This window comes from Armigeres subalbatus, chromosome 2, assembly GCF_024139115.2.
Source record: "Armigeres subalbatus isolate Guangzhou_Male chromosome 2, GZ_Asu_2, whole genome shotgun sequence".
Taxonomy (NCBI): domain Eukaryota; kingdom Metazoa; phylum Arthropoda; class Insecta; order Diptera; family Culicidae; genus Armigeres; species Armigeres subalbatus.
Window position 1 is genome coordinate 210,780,333 of NC_085140.1, and position 22,955 is coordinate 210,803,287.

The 22,955-nt window shown below is 39.4% G+C and overlaps 1 protein-coding gene across 2 annotated transcripts in view; it reads left to right on the plus strand.

The window, feature by feature from the left end:
* The window catches only part of LOC134211582 (uncharacterized), a 76,917-nt gene that overhangs the window by 17,129 nt on the left and 36,833 nt on the right, over window positions 1-22,955 (plus strand). The window contains exon 2 of one of the 2 annotated variants that reach the window (XM_062688589.1): window positions 1,943-2,572. In XM_062688589.1, coding sequence (XP_062544573.1) covers window positions 2,381-2,572 — 192 coding nt within the window. In that variant the 5' untranslated portion in view covers window positions 1,943-2,380. The remainder of the gene's footprint in view (window positions 1-1,942; window positions 2,573-22,955) is intronic. The other variant, XM_062688590.1, reaches the window with a different exon arrangement.

The window sequence follows — 22,955 nt, forward strand, 5'->3', positions numbered from 1 at the left end:
TGCGTTCAAAAGTTATGACGAAAATGGTGTGTTTAACCATATTAACCTGTTTGGTTGATTCGCTGTACATCGTTTGCAAGAACCGCAAATTAGGCAATTATTTATGATCTGTATAACATTGCCAATCTACTGAATCGAGAAAGGCATCGTCACCGCTAGGTGGAATAATCTGGGTTGTTTTTTTTTGGTCAAATTTGCCCAGACAACGTGAGCGGTCCATCTGGAGCTAATCAGAGGATCGCTTTAACGTTAGGTTCACCTAGGAGGTCGAGGTCGAAAACGTTAGGCTGTGTCTTTAACATTAATTATAGGCATGTACGAGCATGATGGATCGCAAAATGCAACATGCTCTAGCTAAGTAAAGACTGCATTTTTGTCTTAGCTGTAAGTATTTCCCTGGGTATTTTTACCTCATGCAATAGTTAAACAATATAGCTAGCTTGTGCCACCTTGAAATTGTAGAAAATCCCATATTGCTAATATTCACATTAAAAAAAGTGGTGATATTTCGTTGCCGTAATGAGGCAAAACGCCTTTTAGCTGGCAGCTCTTAAGAAACAACGCACCATGCATTGGCGAATCAGCATTTTTCTATGGACAGTACGTCGATCCTCGTGTTTATTGTAGGTTTTGCCTCGCCAAAATAATGTTAGATGTTTTGTCATAATGTGGAACATTTCGGGTTTTCCTACCTTTCTATCTATTATTTTGAAACTTTTTTCGCCTAACCTACATAATTGTAGGTCTAGTTTTATCATGGCCATCCAAAATACCGCAAAGCACGGCACTACTAGTTCTTCAGATCGCTCCGGGCATCCGTCGAAAGATTGTCGCCGTCAAGAAGGTCTGATCGGTCTTGAAAATTTGTTGTTTGCTGTGCCTCTAAAATTTGAATACACTTCTGTATCTAATTTATCGTAATAATGGAATTTAGGTTTGCCTTAAATTGGAATAGCTTTTTGTTTTCGGGATAATTAATTTCAACTCGAATAATTTGAGCTTTTTATAGAATTAACTTCGAATTGAAATTGAAGTACAATATAACTTACTCCTATATTAGTTATGTTACTAATAGCCAAGTAAGGGAATCCAGCCAAGGGCTGAAATCCTCTTAAGTGAAGACAATAATAATAATAATAGTTCGTCTCGAAATACATACATATTTAAAAGATTTGTATGGTTTCTATTTGGTATTTAAGCATTTCCCCATTGGTAATTTTACGAGAGTTATTTGTCTTTGATTCGTTTATGCATTTGAATTTGGTTTGGTCTAATTATCGGAGACGATTATGTAACTGAGTTTGACATCGGGTCTCAATGAATTAAAAAATCTGCCCTGAGAGGGTGTTTGATGTCGGGTAAATCGGACACGAGTCAGCGGTCCTCAAGTAAACGGAAGGTGGCGCTCAAGCCGTTTGCTTAGCGGAGCGGAACGGAAAGTTACATAGAGAATAATTAATTTTGCCTAACGACCATTATGTCTATCGTATGTTAGACTTCTTTAAATATTCGGAGCTATGAGTGCTTAGTAGTTCAAGTAGGTAAATGAAAACAATATTGTTTGCAAAACATATGAGACAAGCTTGAACTATCCAGCGTCTCCATCATTCAGACAAAAAGAACTAATGTTCTTCATACCGTATGTTATGTTATTAATTTTCATTCAACAGCGCAATAAAAGCATCGAATGGTCTATTCGTCTGGGATATATTCGTTGAGATGCACATCGGCCGACCTATTGGTTTTTAGAATCACAAATTCATCTACTAAAAATATTACTTACTGATTTGAGTAAAGCGAAGGATTCTATTTTTATTCTGCTTCCTTGCCTTTATTCCGCAAAGACCGTATGATTTTTTCCGTTTCCCTCTCATCTCATCGTCTCATCACTTTAAAGCAAAACGATAAAACAAATAAAATAAAATCTACCGTTTCCGATTAGCAGCGTGGCAGCCAATATCTAGAGGAATAAATAAGCAATGTAAACACAGTTGGAGGAACATAAATCGGCGGGAGAAGAGTGCGATACAAGGAAAATGAATGCGAAATCGGTTGCACGGTCAGGGCTGATGATGTTGGTTTTAGTAGATGCTGGCACAAACCTTGAGACCCAATCTCCAGCAAGCAAGACGGCGTCAGTGGCATGAGTTTTAGTGCAATAATAATGTCGTAGTAGCGTTGCCCGGAGAGCGGAATAGTGGGATCAAATTTTTCCTATACGACCTTGAATCGGTGGAAATTGTGTAGCGTGAATCTGAAATTGGCAACACATCAGAAAACTGAAAGAAGATTTAGTGACGTTGGCGATTTTTTCGGTTTTATGGAAGAAAAGGAGTGTAATTTTAGTGTGTAAAGTGGCTAACAGAGAAGTAGTGCAACGATGGCCGTTCATATTATGGACGAAGATCATTTTGCAATCAGTGCAATCGTAACGGTGGCAATGCAGGTTATATTCTTCCTGATCGCTGCCATCTTCCAACTAGATAAGCTCACGGATTTTGCGGGTGGAGTTAACTTTATCATCATTGCCTTGTTGACCTTTTTCTTAGGTCAAATCGACAGAACATTGAAGGTAAGTAGTATTTTGAACTAACTAGACTCATAAATAGAGAAGGCAAATATTTACAGCTGCTTAATCATAAATGTAAGAATGTGATGTGTTGAGAAAAAACACGAAAATCATTTCATTATTGGAGAAGTTCGGGTGTCTGAAATTATCCGTACAACAAGAGAGGTTTACAATTATATTTTGGAACAAATTAAAAATTCAGCATGCATTGCATGTTAATATTATTATAGGATCACATGAACCAAGCTCAATTTGTTTACCTCTAAATTACCCCTGTATCCCGAGCTAAACGCCTTTGACCTTGTCGAAAAAAAATAACGATGGTTGCGTACGAAACAAATTGTGGCGAATTATGCTAGAACATGGTGTTCCGTCAAAACTAATACGGCTGATTTGTGTAACATGGGTTGAATCGATACATTTGTGTAAGAATTGTGGATGATATGAAGACATCAATTATAACCTTGGATGGAATAAAGCTGGGCGCTGCATTCTCGCACTTACTGTATAAAGGGATGGACATTGGCTTATACAACACGGAAGACCACGGTGTGTTGGACACGTTGTTCGTATGCCGGAAGAGCGTCAACCGAAGATAATATTTAGTAGCGAACCCGGAACCGGGGCAGAAACTCTTTTTAAACTCTATTAGTGCTAGCGTTAACCCTACAAAAAAATCCTCAGCAGAAAACAGATTTTTTTTTGTTTCCAATACAGCATGCATAAAGGTTCCCCCAGACACACGCGACGCGACAATTGCGACGCGATTCTATCGCTTGGCGACTGCGATTCTGTCGCCGTTGGTATGGAAGCGTAAATGGAATATTGCCTGCTGCGACCTAACGATAAAATCGCGGCGACTAGGCGATGAAATCGGCCGTCGCGGCAATGAAATCGCTTAGGTCTGGGGGAGCCTTAAAACAGCAAAAAAATATGTTTAGCAATAATGTTGTTCATTTTCTAATCATTACGAGAGTACGCCACTAGAACGCTAGTGGCGCTGTAGTCAATTAAATTATTTTGATAAATTATGCTTCAACAACCTTCAATTGCCCATAATTTATATATCATGTTGTAGTGCATGTTTTGTTTCATCGCCAACATCGGTTTGACACTTGTAGTACCAGTACTTTGGCTGCCAGATCGAAGTGACCTAGATGTTAGTCACGCGAACAGGAGCGACATTAGCAGTCTAATACTTATGCATCTACTATTACGAGGTAAGGTACTCCGGGGCAAGTGGGACCTAAAAAACGCTAGTTCGGAAAAATTGTTATCGCATACTTAGAAAACAGGGTATTTCAGAACATTAACGACGGATACATCAGTATATGCTTCCGTTGTTGAAGTGTACTCACGTTGGAAGCCACTTGTTCAATTACAAAAAAGATTGGTAGAGATAGAAATAAATTTACCTACAGGACTCACTTACCCCTTTAAACGGGTATGATGGTACACCCAAAGAAATGTTCAGTAATTTATTTTTCACGGGAAAAATACGATTTGCTTTAATTATCGTTTACTGAATGCAGATATCGAACGTATGGACCATATCAAGGATTTGGGAACAATCATGGATTCCCAACTTACATTTAAGCAGCATTTATCGTACGTTGCGGACAAGGCTTCTCAATCTCTCGGATGCATTTTCAGAATTGCTAAAAAATTTACTGACATCTATTGCCTAAAAGCGTTATACTGCTCCTTATCGCGTTCCATCTTAGAATATTGTTCTGAGGTATGAAGCTCTAACTACAACAACGGCATTGAAAGACTTGAGTCGGTACAACCCTCGTTTGAGCGCTTCGCACTACGTAAGCTACCCTGGAGAAACCCTGTTCAACTGCCGAGTTACCACGGTCATTGTCATCTAATTCATCTGGAGCCCCTGTATGTGCGTAGGAATACGGCAAGGGCTTTGTTTATTGCTGACGCTTTTCAAGGTCGCTTAGATTTTTTTTTACCAAGTTCGTTTATTTGGTTGGCTCAGGCGTGCATAACACTTTACGGAGCCATGGTTCTTTGTGATATATACAATCAATATCATTTTATTATACAGTTAATAAGAGAGGGGTAGGAGCCAGCGTACTCGTGGTGACTCGAGGTTAGTTTACAATGTTCAAGGATGGACGGGGCTTAGGATTTGGGATAAGGAAATTTCAGCTTCTCATCCGGGCATTTGGCGTCAGTGACGATGTGGCGTGTCGTCGTGCTCGAGGAATGGTTCGACTGGGAGCATCTTCCGGATGGCAAGAGCTATGGAGCTCTACGGAACAAAAAGGCAGAGACTAAACAAAAAAAACTTTGAAGAAAGGAAAAAAACAAAATATTAGATTTTGATGTCAGAAGCACAAAGAAAACTATAAATGGCCTGCATATAGACCACATCACGATCTCCAAAACACCTCGAACTTCCCTGAAGGGTTGTTTACCTCGGGCCACTAGGGTATCCAATAATTGCTCTCTGGAGGCGTCATTTTCCGAGCAGGACCAAACTACGTGATCGATGTCATCATAACCGGCTCCGCACCTACATAAGTTGCTATCGACAAGGTTTATTCTGTACAGATGTGCGTTTAGTGAATAGTGATTAGACATAAGTCTCGACATCACGCGAATGAAGCCTCGACTTAAGTCCTCACCTCTGAACCACGCTCGCCCAGAAACTTTTGGAACTATGAAAAATAGCCACCGTCCAAGTTCGTTGTGTGTCCAATTTCGTTGCCAACTTTGAAGAGTACTCTGACGGACTAATGGAAAAAACTCGTTGCTCGAGTATTGTCTATCATAAACTTCACCTTTCTGTGCGCCCACCTTTGCCAGCGAGTCTGCCTTCTCATTGCCGTAGATTGAGCAGTGAGATGGGACCCAAACAAAGGTAATCTTGAATGATCTTTCGACCAAAACACGCATCTGCTCTCTTATGTTTGTAAGAAAGTAAGATGCGTGCTTAACAGGTTTCATCGACCGGAGTGCCTCGATAGAACTAAGACTATCCGAGAAGATGAAATAATGGTCTACGGGCTGATTCGAAAGCCAAAGCGAAGTTAATTGCTGCCAGATCAGCAACATAAACCGAACACGGAAGGTGGTCGAAGTTACATTGAAAACACCGAAGCCAGTGGATCCGTTGATGCGAGAACCATCAGTGATATATTGTTATTGCAATTGACATGTTCATATTTTTCGTAAAAAAGAGAGGGAATAGATATTTGTCGAAGATGATCTGGTATTCCTTGAATAGCATGTTTCATGGACAGATCGTATTCAATGGAGGAACTGTCGTTGGTGAAGTGAACTCGAGGTAAATTATAACACGGAAGACAAAGATCTGAAGAAATGTAGTTGAGATAGACTCTAAGGAATCTTGACAACGACAACGACAAGTCAGTTCAAGCATTTTATCGAAGTTATCTAAGACAAGTGTGTTACTTGTTCCACATTTGATGAGTATTCTAAGTGAGAGCTCCCGGTAACTTTAAAGGAGTGACTCCAGCAAGCACCTCCAGGCTCATGTTATGCGTTGAATGCATACAGCCAAGGGCAATACGCAAACAACGATACTGAATGCGTTCCAATTTGATCAGGTGGCAATCAGCTGCTGAGAGGAAGCAGAAAGAGCCATACTCTAAAACAGAGAGAATAGTCCTAAATGTCTAGCCCAAACAGTCAGATTATCCAGGGTACTTTGCAATGGTCCTTGCAAGACATCTGAACATGGACCTCTTAGAGAGACCACGGCATCATCTGCAAGTTGTCTGAGCGTGCATTGTCCTTCCAAACAATTGTCAATATCTTTAACATAGAAATTATAAAGCAAGGGACTTAAACACGAACCTTGGGGAAGCTATTGTAGCTATTTCAGGAAGTTGTCAGAGTGCCGAGTAGCATGTAGCTATTTCAGGAAGTTGTCAGAGTGCCGAGTGTGAAGTTCATTTGTTTTTCAGACAACAAATTGTACAATTTGAAATTATTCAAAATAACGGGTAATCCACTACTGTGCAGATTGCCTGACAGTACTTCTATGGAAACTGAATCAAAAGCGCCCTTAATGTCCAGGAATACTGAAGCCAATTGCTCCTTGTGCGCAAAAGCCAGTTGTATATCTGAAGAAAGCAACGCTAGACAATCGTTTGTTCCTTTCCCTTTTCTAAATCCAAACTGAGTATTTGAAAGCAATGCATTTTGTTCGACCCAATGGTCGACTCTTGAAAGGATCATTTTCTCCAATAATTTTCTCATGCATGATAGCATGGCAATCGGTCGGTATGAATTGTGATTAGACGCTGGTTTCCCAGTCTTTTGAATAGCTATTACTTTGACCTGTCGCCATTCTGGGGGCACAATGTTGTACTCCATGAAACAGTTGTACAGGTCAAGTAATCGTCTTTTAGCGATATCTGGGAGGTTTTTCAGAAGATTGAATTTGATGTTATCGCATCCCGGAGCAGAGTTATTCGATGAAAGAAGAGACATAGAAAGTTCCAGCATTGAGAATGGTCCACCCAAAGAACCGGGATCAGTAACTGATTCTAGAAATAGCGGTTCTGCTGGTACGGAATCCGGACAGACATTTTTTGCGAAGTTGAATATCCATCGATTGGAGTATTCTTCACTCTCATTCGTGGAAATGCGGTTCCGCATGTTGCGGGCCGTTTTCCAAAGTGTTGTCATTGAGGTTTCTCGTGATAGTCCCTCGACAAAACGTCGCCAGTAGCTATGTTTTTTTGCCTTGAGAAGATTTTTGAGCTTTCTTTCGAGCCTCAAATACTGTTCAAAAAGCTCGGACCTTCCGTGTTTACGGAAAGCCTTGAAGGCATCAGATTTCTCAGAATACAACTTAGTACATTCATCATCCCATCCAGGAGTGGCTGGTCTTTTTATGACAGATGTACTTGGAACGCGTCGTTTCTGAGCTTCTAGTGCGCTTTTTTTTAATCAACTCAATAATTCAATATTCATCCAAAGGTGGAAGAGTATCAGTTGAGTTAGTACCAATTTTTACCGCCGATGCAAATTTTTGCCAGTCAATGTTTTTCGTGAGGTCGAAAGGAACATTAACTGGTTCAGATAGTTGACAGCCACTTTTAATTGTGACTATCGACATATGGTCACTACCATGGGGATCTTGAATTACCTTCCACGTGCAATCTAATGATAGTGAATTTGAACATAAAGACAGATCAATACGGCTTTGTTGACCATTTGGTCCTATTCGAGTTACTTCACCAGTGTTCAAAATATTCAAATTGAAATCGTCACACAAATCATAGAAAATAGGCGCTCTATAAATATCATACGTTGCGCCCCATCCAATACCATGTGCGTTCATATCACCCAATATCAATACTGGAAATGATAGGAGTGAGACTGCGCTTTAAAAATGTCGACGATTAATAGAGGCATTTGGAGGAATGTACACTGAAGCTATGCAAAGATATATATTCTTCACATTTACTTGGCATGCGACGATTTCTAAGCCGAGAACAGTCGGAATGGGAATTCAGTAGAAGGAGTAGCATTTTTTGACCCCCAGAAGAACGCCACCATAATGATCATTCCGATCTTGGCGAATAATGTTAAAATCGTGGAAGTTGATTTAATTTTCAGAAGAAAGCCATGTTTCACAGAGTACAAATATATCGCAATCGGAATTGCGAATCAAAAACTTGAACACGTCTAATTAATTTTTCAGACTATTTTAATATTTGAGCTTGTCGTGCTTTAGGTTTATAAAGCGAAGATTCGGGAAACTATAGTGGATAATTAGGAGAAGTGAAATACCAAACTGCAGCGTTAGATGTTTCTGAGTAGACTACTTTATTATCTTATCTCTATTATCTTGAACACTTCGGTTCGACCTTTCGTGCATTCGGAGCAATAATCGTGAACCGACTATTCTGAATGCGCTAGGGTTGTACATGTAGGATACTACAGCTCTTCCCCTTCACACAGTTGAAACACTAATCAGAACTTAAATACAATCATTAAGTATTGCAAATAACAATCAAAAATCTTTCGAATGCATTGTGATAGAAATCATTACAACAATTTCCTTTTCTGGATTCATATAGTTTCCTTTGATTACTAACCGAAATTGACCATTTACATAAACTGCTTTCAATCGAAGCCTGCTCCAGATTTACTTTGCCAATTAGCGATACCAATGTGCCAATATTATAAACTATGTCTACATAAATACTACTATTAATATTCATCTTTAATCTGCAAAATCTATTTGCCTTATGTATAGTATAGACTGATGTACATTTGAAATTTTTATCTCTCATGCTACTAAGCATCACGTAATCAAACAGTATAACGTTCTTTTCCACTAATTGCCAAACCGAATACCCCGTATCATGATTCAAATGTATCTGCTTAAAACATTGATTTCTAATATTTCCATTGATTAAACAATACTCATTCATCATTTGAATGGAATCAGGCCATCGCCCTCGTCTAAGTTTTTGGAATCGCTTTTCTTGTCGACCATTATCCGCAATTGTATTATAATTTGTATCATTACTCACTGCTTGCTTTGAATCATACCCTAAACTTTTATTAGCTAACAACCTAATAACACAAATGTTGCTTAAATTTATAATATTGCTCATATTTGATGATACTTTATATGGACCACTTAGTCTGCCAAATACAACGTCTGTTTTGATTAAATATGTTCCATTAGGAATGCTATAATTTGTTTGAGATACTTTGAAGGACGCATCCATTTTCCTTGACCTTGTTAAAAACAACTTACAATAGCGCAAAATCTCTTGCCCGAGGCTTTCATTTTTTTTTATTGGAATAGCCGTTGCCATTTCTCAATATATTGCTGCAAATTCACAGTACTAGGCACTCACTCGAGGCTCTACATCAGTACCCTACACTCCTCAAATTTTATTCACTATACGAATACTTATAAACTGAATACCGTCGAATTAACAAAATTAAAAAAAAATGTACCGCACAATTGAGTTATCAACATTTGGTCAGATAATCGTATCACAAGCTTAGTCGGTGATTACACCCTTATTTGTATGCCATCAAATCCAGTGAAGCAGAACATTTATCCTTTTCGTCTTTCTCGTTTTTGTGGTGATATACTTTCACTAGCGTATATGATATTGGCTATGATGCACGAGTATAAAGAGTTCTATTGTCGCACAACCGTTTTTCTCAACGACGCATGCAATGGTACTTAATACACAGGATTTTGTTTTTACACGATTTTTTTCGCTCGTATTTTTGATCGTGTGACTTCAATTTGCCACCAAACTCTTCGCAACATGTATCAAAAAATCCAGAATAAATCAAAGAAAAATCACATGATAATTAATATGCGTTAAACATTTAGGATGACTGGAAAATTGAGAAAATGTAAATCGCGTAAAAACAAAATCCAGTGTAATCACTTTCACTTCCTTTGTATATTTTGCAAATGAGGTGCCACGTCATAAAAATCTTAGCAACGCTATAGTTACTTTCCACTGCTACTTAGTATTTAGTGGTAAAACAGGTTAACTAGTATCATAAACCTTGCCCGCGATGTCTGCTTTTTCCTCGTCGCCACTTTAATATTTGAGCTTGTCGTGCTTTAGGTTTATAAAGCGAAGATTCGGGAAACTATAGTGGATAATTAGGAGAAGTGAAATACCAAACTGCAGCGTTAGATGTTTCTGAGTAGACTACTTTATTATCTTATCTCTATTATCTTGAACACTTCGGTTCGACCTTTCGTGCATTCGGAGCAATAATCGTGAACCGACTATTCTGAATGCGCTAGGGTTGTACATGTAGGATACTACAACTATGACAGTTCCACTGCAGCACAGTGAGTGTATCTTCGGTATTGGTCATATTATACATCGAAAGATACAATTTCTGCAAGAAGGGGCCATGAAACAGTCAATTGCTTCAGATAACTCTCAACTGTTTGAATAAAGAGGTCAATGATTGGCCTCAATGAATTCGGAATATTGAACAAGTTCAAAAAACGGTCCACAAGGTCCTTAAAGGAGATCCTAGAAGTGCGAATTTGTTTCTGCCGAAAGTAAAAACCCAATGCCCAGGCGAAGCCGCATGGTACAATCGTGTGCGCCCTGCATCTTTTGGAGGCTTATTGCCTTCCACATTTTCTGTCTCCATTCTCACCGCGCAAGGGCGAAGGATGATTTAGCTTATATTAACTTAAGACTAATAGCTAACCAGAAAAAAAAAAACAAAAAAAAACTAATTTTATTTATTCTATCAGTCCCACTCCGAATCAAGCAGATGGGAGAACAATAAAAACGTTTCTACTTTTCTGCCCCTGCTGCTGTAGGTAGCAGCAGTAACAATAGCCTGCTTCACTGGCGTCGCCAGAAGCAGCTACTTCCCTCGCCGACAGCGATCGCCTTGGATCCGTAGGTAGGATACGCACTATTATTATTATTTATTTATTGTCAACAGGTGAAATAGACACCCCAATGACCGCTATCTTAAAATAAATACATTAACTACGTACATACGTTAGCTTATAGTCAAGAGCGAAAAATATACTGAAAATTACACTTATTTGTTTCTCGCGACACATTAAAATCAAACACAGAATAACACGTATTGAATAAGCGGGACATGCTTCGGACCGGCTCATGTAGTCCATAGTTAGTTCTGGCTGCAGGGAGATTGATGAACGAGTGCGATCGGAGATTACGGCGAGTGTTGATGTCCAGCAAGCTGAGCAACGTAGGGCAGTCAATGTTTCCTTGTAGAAGATCACCGATGAAGCAGGCCTTAGCCACGTTACGCCTTGCATCAAGAGAGTCGAGGTTAATAAGCTGACAACGGCTACTGTAGCTTGGTAGGTTGAGCGGATCTCTCCACCTTAGATGTCGCAGAGCGAAGCGCACGAATTTTCTCTGGATAGCTTCGATGCGCTGAGCTTCGTTTTGGTAATACGGAGCCCAGACAACTGATGAGTACTCCAAGATTGGGCGAACGGTTGCACAAAACAGTGATTTCAGACAGTACACATCCCGGAATTTCTTGGCAAAGCGAAACAGGAAGCCTAGTTGTGAAGATGCCTTCGAAACGATATATGCTACATGATCCTTGAATGTCATTTTCGAGTCGATCAAAACTCCGAGATCCTTGACTGTCGATTCGCGTTGAAGCTGAATATCTCCCAAAGCGTAGTCGAATGGGAAGAGCGAATGTTTGCGGCCGAAAGATATGACAGAACATTTTGCGACATTTAATGCCGTTCGGTTTATGCGGCACGATCCAACAAAAACTTCGAATTGTTATTGCAGGAACATTGCGTCTTGAAGATGCTTAATAGAGTAGTATAGCTTCATGTCATCGGTATATGATAGTTTAAGGCATTTGAGCACAAAATTAACGTCGTTCATATACAACAGGAATAAAAACGGACCCAAATGGCTGCCCTGTGGAACGCCAGAACAAACCGGAAAGGGCAGTGAAATGTCATCTCCGATTTTAACCGCCATACTCCGTCCAGTTAAATAGGATTGAAGCCAACCGAGCATGGAGTTATTAATGCCTAATTTGTCAAATTTCGCAATGGCGATCTGATGATTCATCTTGTCGAATGCTGCGGAAAGGTCTGTATAAATGGCATCCACCTGATGGCCACTCTCCATTTGTCGAATTACAAAGGAAGTGAAACACGTTAGGTTAGTAGTCGTCGATCTTTTAGGCATAAACCCGTGTTTTTTTTTTTTTTTTTTTTTCACAAGGGAGAATGCATTTACACACTAACCCAGTACACGTGCATTGTAGTTGCCAAACTACCACACGGAAGTGTACTGGAGTGTCGGACTCGACCATACCGGTAATACCGACTAAACTCCCTTGGGCTCCACCATCGTTTCCCCCAGGAACTACCTCGCAGTACTACTTCTGGGGGGACGGCAGTACTAAGCGTACTCGCTCATTATCGCTCACACAGGCACTCGTCCCACGCGAGACTGACTTGGGTGCTCGCACACCATTCACTCCATTTGAGTCTTACTTGGATGCTCTCCCGGACGCTCCGCTGCCATGCCTCGAGGTGTCAATAGCGGTAACTGCCTGGGCCTACAGATATTGCGCTACGACACTCCTGCCTCAGCACGAGCAGATCAATCACACCACTGCCGAAGCAGACCACACGCTACCCTGCCGAAGCAGGGACACTCCCCATGCACCACATGTGCACAACTGTAGGTGTGTGGGTACAACCCACTGCTACCCTGCCGCCGAAGCAGCTTCTCCAAAGACCATTCGCTCCATGTGACCCTTTTCGGGTGCTCACTCTAACACTCCACTGCCATGCCTCGAGGTGTCGATAGGTCCCTCGACTCCTACCTCAGCATGTGCAGTCCATACTCAGACTTCTGCTGCGCTTCGAGGTGACAATAGCGGTGACGCGCTATGACACTCCTGCCTCAGCACAACCAGATCACTCACTCCCTGCCGAAGCAGCTCACGCGCTACCCTACCGAAGTAGGTACACTCCACAACTTATTCTAACACTCCACTGCCATGCCTCGAGGTGTCGATAGCGGTAGCAACGCTACGACACTCTTACCTTAGCATGTGCAGTCCATACTCAGACTTCTGCTGCGCTTCGAGGCTGCCATAGCGGCGGCGACTCGCTATGACACTCCTGCCTCAGCACAAACAGATCACTCACTCCTGCCGAAGCAGCTCACGCACTACCCTACCGAAGTAGGGACACTCCACATGCCGGATGGCGGTCCCTCCCTGGGCTTGTGCTTTTGAAGCGGCACACAGTCGCTTTGATAGAGTCCGCTTACGGGCACTTGTGGTTTTTTGGGAGGGATTTTAGCAGAGCCCACTGCTAAATCCCACCACGCCCTAGGCAGTTCTCCCTGACTCGCAGACAGCTGGGGAGGGGTCGTCAAGCCCTTGGACATCATGCTGTCCCTGCTGTCCCTGCTGCCCCCGCATAAACCCGTGTTGGTCGTTCGATATGTAATGTGCATACTTTTGAACCAATTCTTTGAGAATAATCAGCTCAAACAGCTTAGAAATGGCGCTTAGCGCAGCTATTCCCCGGTAATTTGAAACAGTCCTCTTGCATCCTTTTTTGAAAACTGGGAATAAATATGATTGTTTCCAGCAGTTCGGAAATAATCCGGTAGTCAATGAGAGGTTGAATACTGCAGCTAACGGCTTTGCAAGCGTATCAGCGCAGCGTTTCACAATAAGAGACGGAATACCATCCGGGCCGCATCCAATTGAAGTTTTCAATTCCTTACTAGCTGTTATTACATTATCGTCGGTAACGAAGAACGGCTGCTCAGCGGCTTCAAAACGGGGAATATTCCTGGTAGCGTTGTCTACAGCCTGAGGGTCGAGGTGCTCATTTGTAAAGACACTACTGAATTGGGAACGAAACAAATTGACCATGTCGTGGGTAGTTTCGGCTTCGCATAAACCATCTGTCATCGAAGAGGGCAGTCCTGATTCCTTTCGTTGCACAGTGGGAATAAAAGGGCCCGTAACAGTACTTATTTAGATGCCGCTATTTTAGAGGTCCGGAAAAGACCCATTCTTATGTAAAAAAATCCGAGGAATCGATTGGTGATATTTTCACTGGAGACAAACCACAGGAAAGGGCCCATTTTGCCCGATTTTCCCCAAAATACACCATAAAAACGAATTATTGAACGGAAAATCTTATTTGCCGCTCTCGGAGAGGACTCAAATATTACTCAAATGTTGATAGAATATTGGTGAAATGGATTGCATTGAATTCTGTGCGTGACATAACTCAAAATTAGCCTATTTTGCCCGATTCTCCCCTAAACTCATGATTTAGGAAATTAAAGCTTCTGGAAAGTAATTTCTCGCGTTTAAAATGATCTTTGCTGGTGCAAATCTATTTAAAATACATGCAGACGGACATTCGTGATTAAAGATTTACGAAATAGTCTATTTTGCCCGATTTTCCCCAAAATACACCATAGAAACGAATTATTCAACGGAAAATCTTATTTGCCGCTCCCGAAAAGTACTCAAATATTACTCAAATATTGATAGAATATTGGTGAAATGAATTGCATTGAATTCTGTGCGTGACATAACTCATAATTAGCCTATTTTGCCCGATTCTCCCCTAAACTCATGATTTAGGAAATTTAAGCTTCTGGAAAGTAATTTCTCGCGTTTAAAATGATCTTTGCTGGTGCAAATCTATTCAAAATACATGCAGACGGACATATTCTAATCGTTTCGTGATTAAAGATTTACGAAATAGTCTATTTTGCCCGATTTTCCCCAAAATACACCATAAAATCGAATTATTCAACGGAAAATCTTATTTGCCGCTCCCGGAGAGGACTCAAATATTACTCAAATGTTGATAGAATATTGGTGAAATGGATTGCATTGAATTCTGAGCGAGACATAACTCAAAATTAGCCTATTTTGCCCGATTCTCCCCTAAACTCATGATTTAGGAAATAAAAGCTTCTGGAAAGTAATTTCTCGCGTTTAAAATGATCTTTGCTGGTGCAAATCTATTCAAAATACATGCAGACGGACATATTCTAATCGTTTCGTGATTAAAGATTTACGAAATAGTCTATTTTGCCCGATTTTCCCCAAAATACACCATAAAATCGAATTATTCAACGGAAAATCTTATTTGCCGCTCCCGGAGAGGACTCAAATATTACTCAAATGTTGATAGAATATTGGTGAAATGGATTGCATTGAATTCTGAGCGAGACATAACTCAAAATTAGCCTATTTTGCCCGATTCTCCCCTAAACTCATGATTTAGGAAATAAAAGCTTCTGGAAAGTAATTTCTCGCGTTTAAAATGATCTTTGCTGGTGCAAATCTATTCAAAATACATGCAGACGGACATATTCTAATCGTTTCGTGATTAAAAATTTACGAAATAGTCTATTTTGCCCGATTTTTCCCAAAATACACCATAAAATCGAATTATTCAACGGAAAATCTTATTTGCCGCTCCCGGAGAGGACTCAAATATTACTCAAATGTTGATAGAATATTGGTGAAATGGATTGCATTGAATTCTGAGCGAGACATAACTCAAAATTAGCCTATTTTGCCCGATTCTCCCCTAAACACATGATTTAGGAAATATGAAAGTAATTTCTGGAAAGTAATTTCTCGCGTTTAAAATGATCTTTGCTGGTGCAAATCTATTCAAAATACATGCAGACAGACATATTCTAATCGTTTCGTGATTAAAGATTTACGAAATAGTCAATCAATTTTTGCAGGGTGAGAAATCGTTGGCGTTATTGTACTCCGGTGCTCCATGATCTTGGGCCAAGTAGATAGGATCTTCTCACCATACATCTGCCTCGTGAATTTCGCCACTGCCACATATTTACGTTTACTCAGCCCAACACGCGTTTTCAGTAACAAGGATGCTTCAACGCAATCCCGTTTCGTCCTACCGGTGTTTTTCAAACATTTTTTGGCGAATGCTTCACCAGAAGTTCGGAGGCTTAGGAGTAACGAAAGAAAACAATAAGAACTTGCATTCTGAGGTGATAAACCGCTAAGAAATTCACTGCTTGTCATTTTATTTAAAAAAGGGGAAATGGACGAAGAGAGTCCTCTCTTGCGACATTCGCTCTTTTACCAGATAGAGCTTGAAATACGATTTTTTTTAATACTGATATGGAAACAGGCATGTTAATGAATGGCATGAATGACATATCCAACTTTTACACAACAGATAATGCTTTGTTTCACACTCGGTTTCAGATAAAAAATATGAAATGATTGACATCTTTAGATGTGTAAAAAATGAAAGATTTTCGTATTATTGCCTTTATAATATAACAAAGTTGTACCGAAAGGCTATAGGATCACTTCAAAAAACGAGCTTTTGTAGGAGGTCCGGATTCCCATAGTGTTATCCGATAAAATCAGCTAGAAAAAAAACGGGCAAAATGATCCATTTTGTAAATCTTTAATCACGAAACGTTTAGATTATATCTGTTTGCATGTATCTTGAATAAATTTGTATCAGCAAAGATAATTTTAAACGCGAGAAATTACTTTCCAGAAGCTTTTATTTCCTAAATCATGAGTTTAGGGGAGAATCGGGCAAAATAGGCTAATTTTGAGTTATGTTACGCTCAGAATTCAATGCAATCCATTTCACCAATATTCTATCAACATTTGAGTAATATTTGAGTCCTCTCCGGGAGCGGCAAATAAGATTTTCCGTTGAATAATTCGTTTCTATGGTGTATTTTGGGGAAAATCGGGCAAAATAGACTATTTCGTAAATCTTTAATCACGAAACGATTAGAATATGTCCGTCTGCATGTATTTTGAATAGATTTGCACCAGCAAAGATCATTTTAAACGCGAGAAATTACTTTCCAGAAGCTTAAATTTCCTAAATCATGAGTTTAGGAGAGAATCGGGCAAAATAGGCTAATTTTGAGTTATGTCACGCACAGAATTCAATGCAATGCATTTCACCAATATTCTATCAACATTTGAGTAATATTTGAGTCCTCTCCGAGAGCGGCAAATAAGATTTTCCGTTGAATAATTCGTTTTTATGGTGTATTTTGGTGAAAATCGGGCAAAATGGGCCCTTTCCTATGGTTTGTCTGCAGTGAAAATATCACCAATCGATTCCTCGGATTTTTTTACATATGAATGGGTCTTTTCCGGACCTCTAAAATAGCGGCATCTAAATAAGTACTGTTACGGGCCCTTTTATTCCCACTGTGGGTTGGTTGTTGACGTACCGCCAAAACTTTTAGGGTTAGTCTTGAGTCGACTTTGTAGATGATTCTACACAATAGCACTCGCACTACCGAACACAATCCGAGATGAGACACAACACACACGTCTGGCTCGTTCAAATTATCGGCACGGAATGATCGCTCAGATTGTCCATCACTTCTTGGGCAAGTGAACATCAACGTTGCCCCTCGGTCTTTGAGAAATAACTCCTTGCTCCGTTCACCTTTTCAACGTACCAATTACAGTATGTACGGTGCCACGACCGGACTGTAAAGGATATTTAATAGAGTGGTTTCAGCGTTCGACTTTAGTGTTGGTCGCCTAAACCTAAGATGTCGGTTTTCCAGTTTGTTTGCTTCTCGTGCATAGTTCTACGATTCTGTTTATTTTTGTAACATGTTGAACCGCTTTAGTATTAGTTATTGTAACCTTATTAAACATCATTTGGGCTGTAGGATGCCTGTTGATATACATATGAATAAATAAACTGATTCAAAGGCAACGATTTTTAGCATGAAACAAAAACAAGAATTGGAACTTTGGGGAACACTAACTGTAGTCACGTTTTTTTTTTTTCTATTTTCCTACTTATTGAGGAGTTAGCGCCCAAAAACAGGCGGCTTTCATCAATATTCAAGTAGAAACCTATTAATGAGGATCTACATGAGCGACTTCAATGTAAAGATCGGCTTCAACAACACGTCTAGGAAAAAGGATCGAAAATGGTGAGCTGCAGAATTCTGTGGAAATAACGATATGGTGATTGCAGTGCCTTACTATACTAAAAATCAAATTGACTACATCTGCATCAGCCGAAAATGGATACGGAGCCTCCTTGATATCCGGATTAAATGCAGCCCTGACCATCACTTTCTAATTGGCGAGATTTGGGTACGCTTTGTTTCGATTTAGCTGCTGGATGAGAGACTCAGAGCACGATTGAAGATTGAATGCAAGCTACATACTAGAAGATTCAGCTATGAGGAGATTGATTGTCGAAGATCTCGGAATTCAAGCAGCGGATGTTTCGAAAGTTTTTATTTTATTTTGTGGCGCCGCAGCAATGCACGAGAATATCACCATTACAGTATTTTTTTTTTCATTTTCCTATTTTCCATAAGAATTGCATAGAAAATTGTCATTTGATTTCAGTTTATAAAAAGTTTAAATGATTTTCGAAATTTGTTTTGCTTAAAATGGTATTGCTTCTTCCTTTTTTGGAATTGTGAGCTTCGTGGCCGTGCGGTTAGGGACGTCAGTCGTCTAGACGCATGTGCTGTGAAGTGTGGGTTCGATTCCAACCCTAGTAAGAAGAAAACTTGTCGTAGAGCGAAAAAATATCCACTGGGTTTCCTGTCCGTTGTCTAATGCTTAAGTGTTAAGTGTTCATTCTATACGCCTTCTGGTCGAAGGCGGTTATTCTGTCTTTTATATGAAATTTCTATTTTAGTCAACAGTAATCAAGTAAAGCCTGTCCACGTTAAATTTCGGACACCTATCTTACAATGCGATTTATCAACATTTTCACAAAGCACGGAGACGATCAGTTTACATGACAGCTGAATCTCTCCGCTTTGTGTGTTGCTTTTAGCATGTTTTGATTCTCTTCCAAATTGATAAAATGGATACAAATAAATTGGACATTACCTCAGTGTCCGAAATTTAACGTGGACAGGCTTTATGCAATTCACGGCAGGAATGTAGATCCACTGGAAAGAAATAAAAAAGCTTTCACTCGGTGCCTCAATTATTTAAACTTTTTCGCGCCCAAAATTTGTGATGCGAATCCGTCGTTCTTCATTCAACCCTCACTTTTCCAGTTTTCCTTTTCACTATAGAAGACTATGTTATACGAACCATCTCAGAAGCCACCACTCACTCTCGTTAATCTCAGAGGTGCCGCTTGTGTGAATGTTCACACAAAAGGCAAAATGATTCTTTTGTTCGCCGCGTTACGTTTCCCCTCTTTGAGAATCTTTGCCCAAGGACAATTCTTAACTGAGTGGCAGAAAAAGTATAATTTGTGGAACAATAGCGTGGAGATCTCTAAATTACTCGTGATCGATGGTGTGGAAGACTATTTGGATGACATATAAGACTTCAATGGCAAATTCCGTACCCAAGGAAAACTGCGGGCTGGTATGCATGATCCAAATGAATCACACTTGGTCCTACTGAATATAAAACTAGGATATAAGGATGATGAAAACTAGGAATATAAATATTAATTTGCTAAAATTTCATCTGTAATCGTATGCGCTTACTCGAGAGTTCACGATTTGTTCTCTTCGTTATCTGCATCGCATTTTAAAACTGGGTGATTGCCGCAGCAACTTGGTATTATATTAGAACTTACGAAGATATTAACTAGGCGGTTTTTAAGCTAAGTACCATTTGTCATCAGGCGCACGAATACTTTTATGTCCAGAGTGTAGAGAATAAGGCAATAAATCCAATACTATTTTGAAGCCAATATATGTGTTACAGATTCATTTTATACAACATGCAAAATATATTAAAAGCAGGACAGGGTACTGATGCGAGCTCATGCGTACAATGAACGGCATGACGAACACAGCGCATATATGTTTGCAAATTCAACAACGTGTAAAATTGCAGCTAATCCCAACAAACGAATAAACATTTGATATTTTATTGAATTTGACTGAATTTTACAAGCAAGCACAGTTTAAATTTATTTCGATAAAATACATTTAAAATAACAACATATTTTTATCTGTGAAGGTATCATGAAAAAGAGTCAGCAAAAAGAAGTTTTCAAGAACCCAAATCTAGAAGGGGGGCAAGATTTGTTTCCTCAATCAACACAAATAAAAATATGTAGTGATTTTAAGTGTAATTTCATGGACATATTTGGACCATGCAAATAAACGTAACGTTCAATTGATATTACTGTTATTTTAAAACGAAATAAATATAAACTGTGTTTGTTTGTAAAAATCAGTCAAATTTGATGGATTATTGACTGTTAATTCGTTTGATGGGATTTGTTGCCAATTAGCAGGTCGTTGAAATTTCAAAACTATTTGATGTGAAGGACCAGAAATCACGACCCAGAAAATATAAGGAGCCTCCCATCACAAAAGTTTCTAGTCATGGCCGGGATTTAAATCCAACCACCTTCAGCTTTGTCTGATTTGTGGCATCTATTTTTCCGCTGCAGCGGTTGCACTGTGGTGCGTTAGGCGAAAAACGTGAACTTTTTTCATTACGTAACCACTTTAGAGTGTTTTGTTGTAGTTAGTTTAGCCTATTATATTAAATATTCCAATAACCCTCAGGGCCCTCCTTAGCCGTGCGGTAAGACGCGCGGCTACAAAGCAAGACCATGCTGAGGGTGGCTGGGTTCGATTCCCGGTGCCGGTCTAGGCAATTTTCGGATTGGAAATTGTCTCGACTTCCTTGGGCATAAAAGTATCATCGTGTTAGCCTCATGATATACGAATGCAAAATGGTAACTTGGCTTAGAAACCTCGCAGTTAATAACTGTGGAAGTGCTTAATGAACACTAAGCTGCGAGGCGGCTCTGTCCCAGTGTGGGGATGTAATGCCTATAAGAAGAAGAAGAAGAAGATTAAATATTCCACATCATATGAAAAAATAACTATAATTTGAGGGGATTCGAAACATAGGGATGTAAGTGACATTTTGGTCAATTTGGATTCGGTTCTTGAGATTTGCGGCAATATGTAGATATAGGTTGTACGTTATTAATAAAAAAATGTGAAAATTAACAGAAAATCGAAAAATTGTTGAAAAACTTTGCTCCCATTTTTCTCAAAACTAACTTTTTTTCACTACACCCCTTTCCGGTTGACCCCTCATTTAGCTTCTAATAACCTGTAATACAAGTGTTGCATCACATAACATGCAATAAATTTAGATTTTTTGTACCTATTTCTAATATTTTCAACATTTTACACTGATATTTGTATAATAATTGAGATTTCACCAAACTGCATCCATGCTGTCGAATGTTATTGTCAAAAGAAGTGCCTGCCACTACTGCTCTCTGCTTCCATTAGCATGTAAAATATTTTTCATACACCACAATATCAGTACGCACCGTGCGACATGTAAATAGAATTTCTTCCTTTAAAACCTTACATCTGTAGGAAAATGATGCATAAATTTCCATATCAAATTATACACTCATATCATCTGTTTATATGTATGATCCTGACAATGGCAGCAAAATTTGTGAATAAGCTTTTAGTCTTATTCAACTCAGTGCTTTCTGTAACATTCCTGCAAAGATGTGGTCAAAATTTATTTCTGTGCCGATTTTATCTTGCATAAGAAGGTGAAGAAATGGTACATCCTTTCAAACCTTCATTCTACTAAAACTGTTTCAAATATCCTGTCAAAATAACGATAAGTATTTTCATTTTCTTTTAGCATATAAAAATATAAGTGTGTTATTCCTCTTTATAAAACAACCTGATTTCGATGACTAAACCAAATTTGTTTCAATTTCTTTCACATGGAAAAACAGGCCTAATACCGTATTCTATGTCGTCAATAAGCTGGGCGCTCAACGCATACATCCTCTGTAAGATACAATTTATTTGCTCACTATGAGTGTGGGTCGTCGGTTGGGACGAAATTTCATTTTTGTGAGGAAGAATAAATTAAACAACGTCATTGACCTAAATTCGCTTCCGTCTACTCCGTCTTTGTCAACTAGAGTACGTTTTTCATTTCCATTTGCCCACATCGTCGAATCATCATTTGCCAATAATAATCAAGACGCAATTCTCTTCCCATTCAAGGAGGTTTTTTTTATAGCGGTACGTTAAAAGAAATTTTCTCTAACTTGGGTTGGCAGAATGCCGGTGTTATGAAATTGTGTCGTATTACTTAACTGAATCAATGAGTAAATGGAGTCCACACTTAAATTGCGTCAGTTAGAACTTCTTCTTCTTCTATGGCTCTACATTCCAACTGAAACTTGGCCTGCTTTTCAACTTAGTGTTCTATATAGCATTACCACAGTTATTAATTGGAAGCTTTCCTATGCCTGCCAATGTATGAGTATGTATCTTGTGTGGCAAGTACAATGGCAACACTATGCTCAGGAAGTCAAGGATGTTACCTTCGAGTGATTCAAACTTGGCCTCCCGATGCTTAAAGGATTGCATATGTCATCATTATAATCCTGTGCGCATCAACTTTCATGAAAAACCGTTTCCCAACGCTTTACATTAAACTGTTAAAACGTATGAGTACATTGGCAATATAGGAAATTTTACAGGGAAACAGGTCGTCTTTGTTGCGAAACGATTTGATGCTTGCGAGAAACGTTATTAAAGAAATACTTAATCTTGGGAAATGTAATTGAACACGTAAAAGAAGAACATCAATATCAATAATGAGCATTTTTGTTTCTTCATAGCAAATCGCTTCGCAACAACAACTGCCTTTCAACTTAGGAAGTATTCTATGTAATCAACGTGTCGATTACATTTAAATAGTTCATGGGCCACCTCAAGGAACGGTCTTTCACATAAGGGTCGATTTTCACAGTAATTTCCATACAAACTTAAATGACGTGTGCACAATCAAACTACATCCAAATTTGCTGAAAATTTAAGAGGAT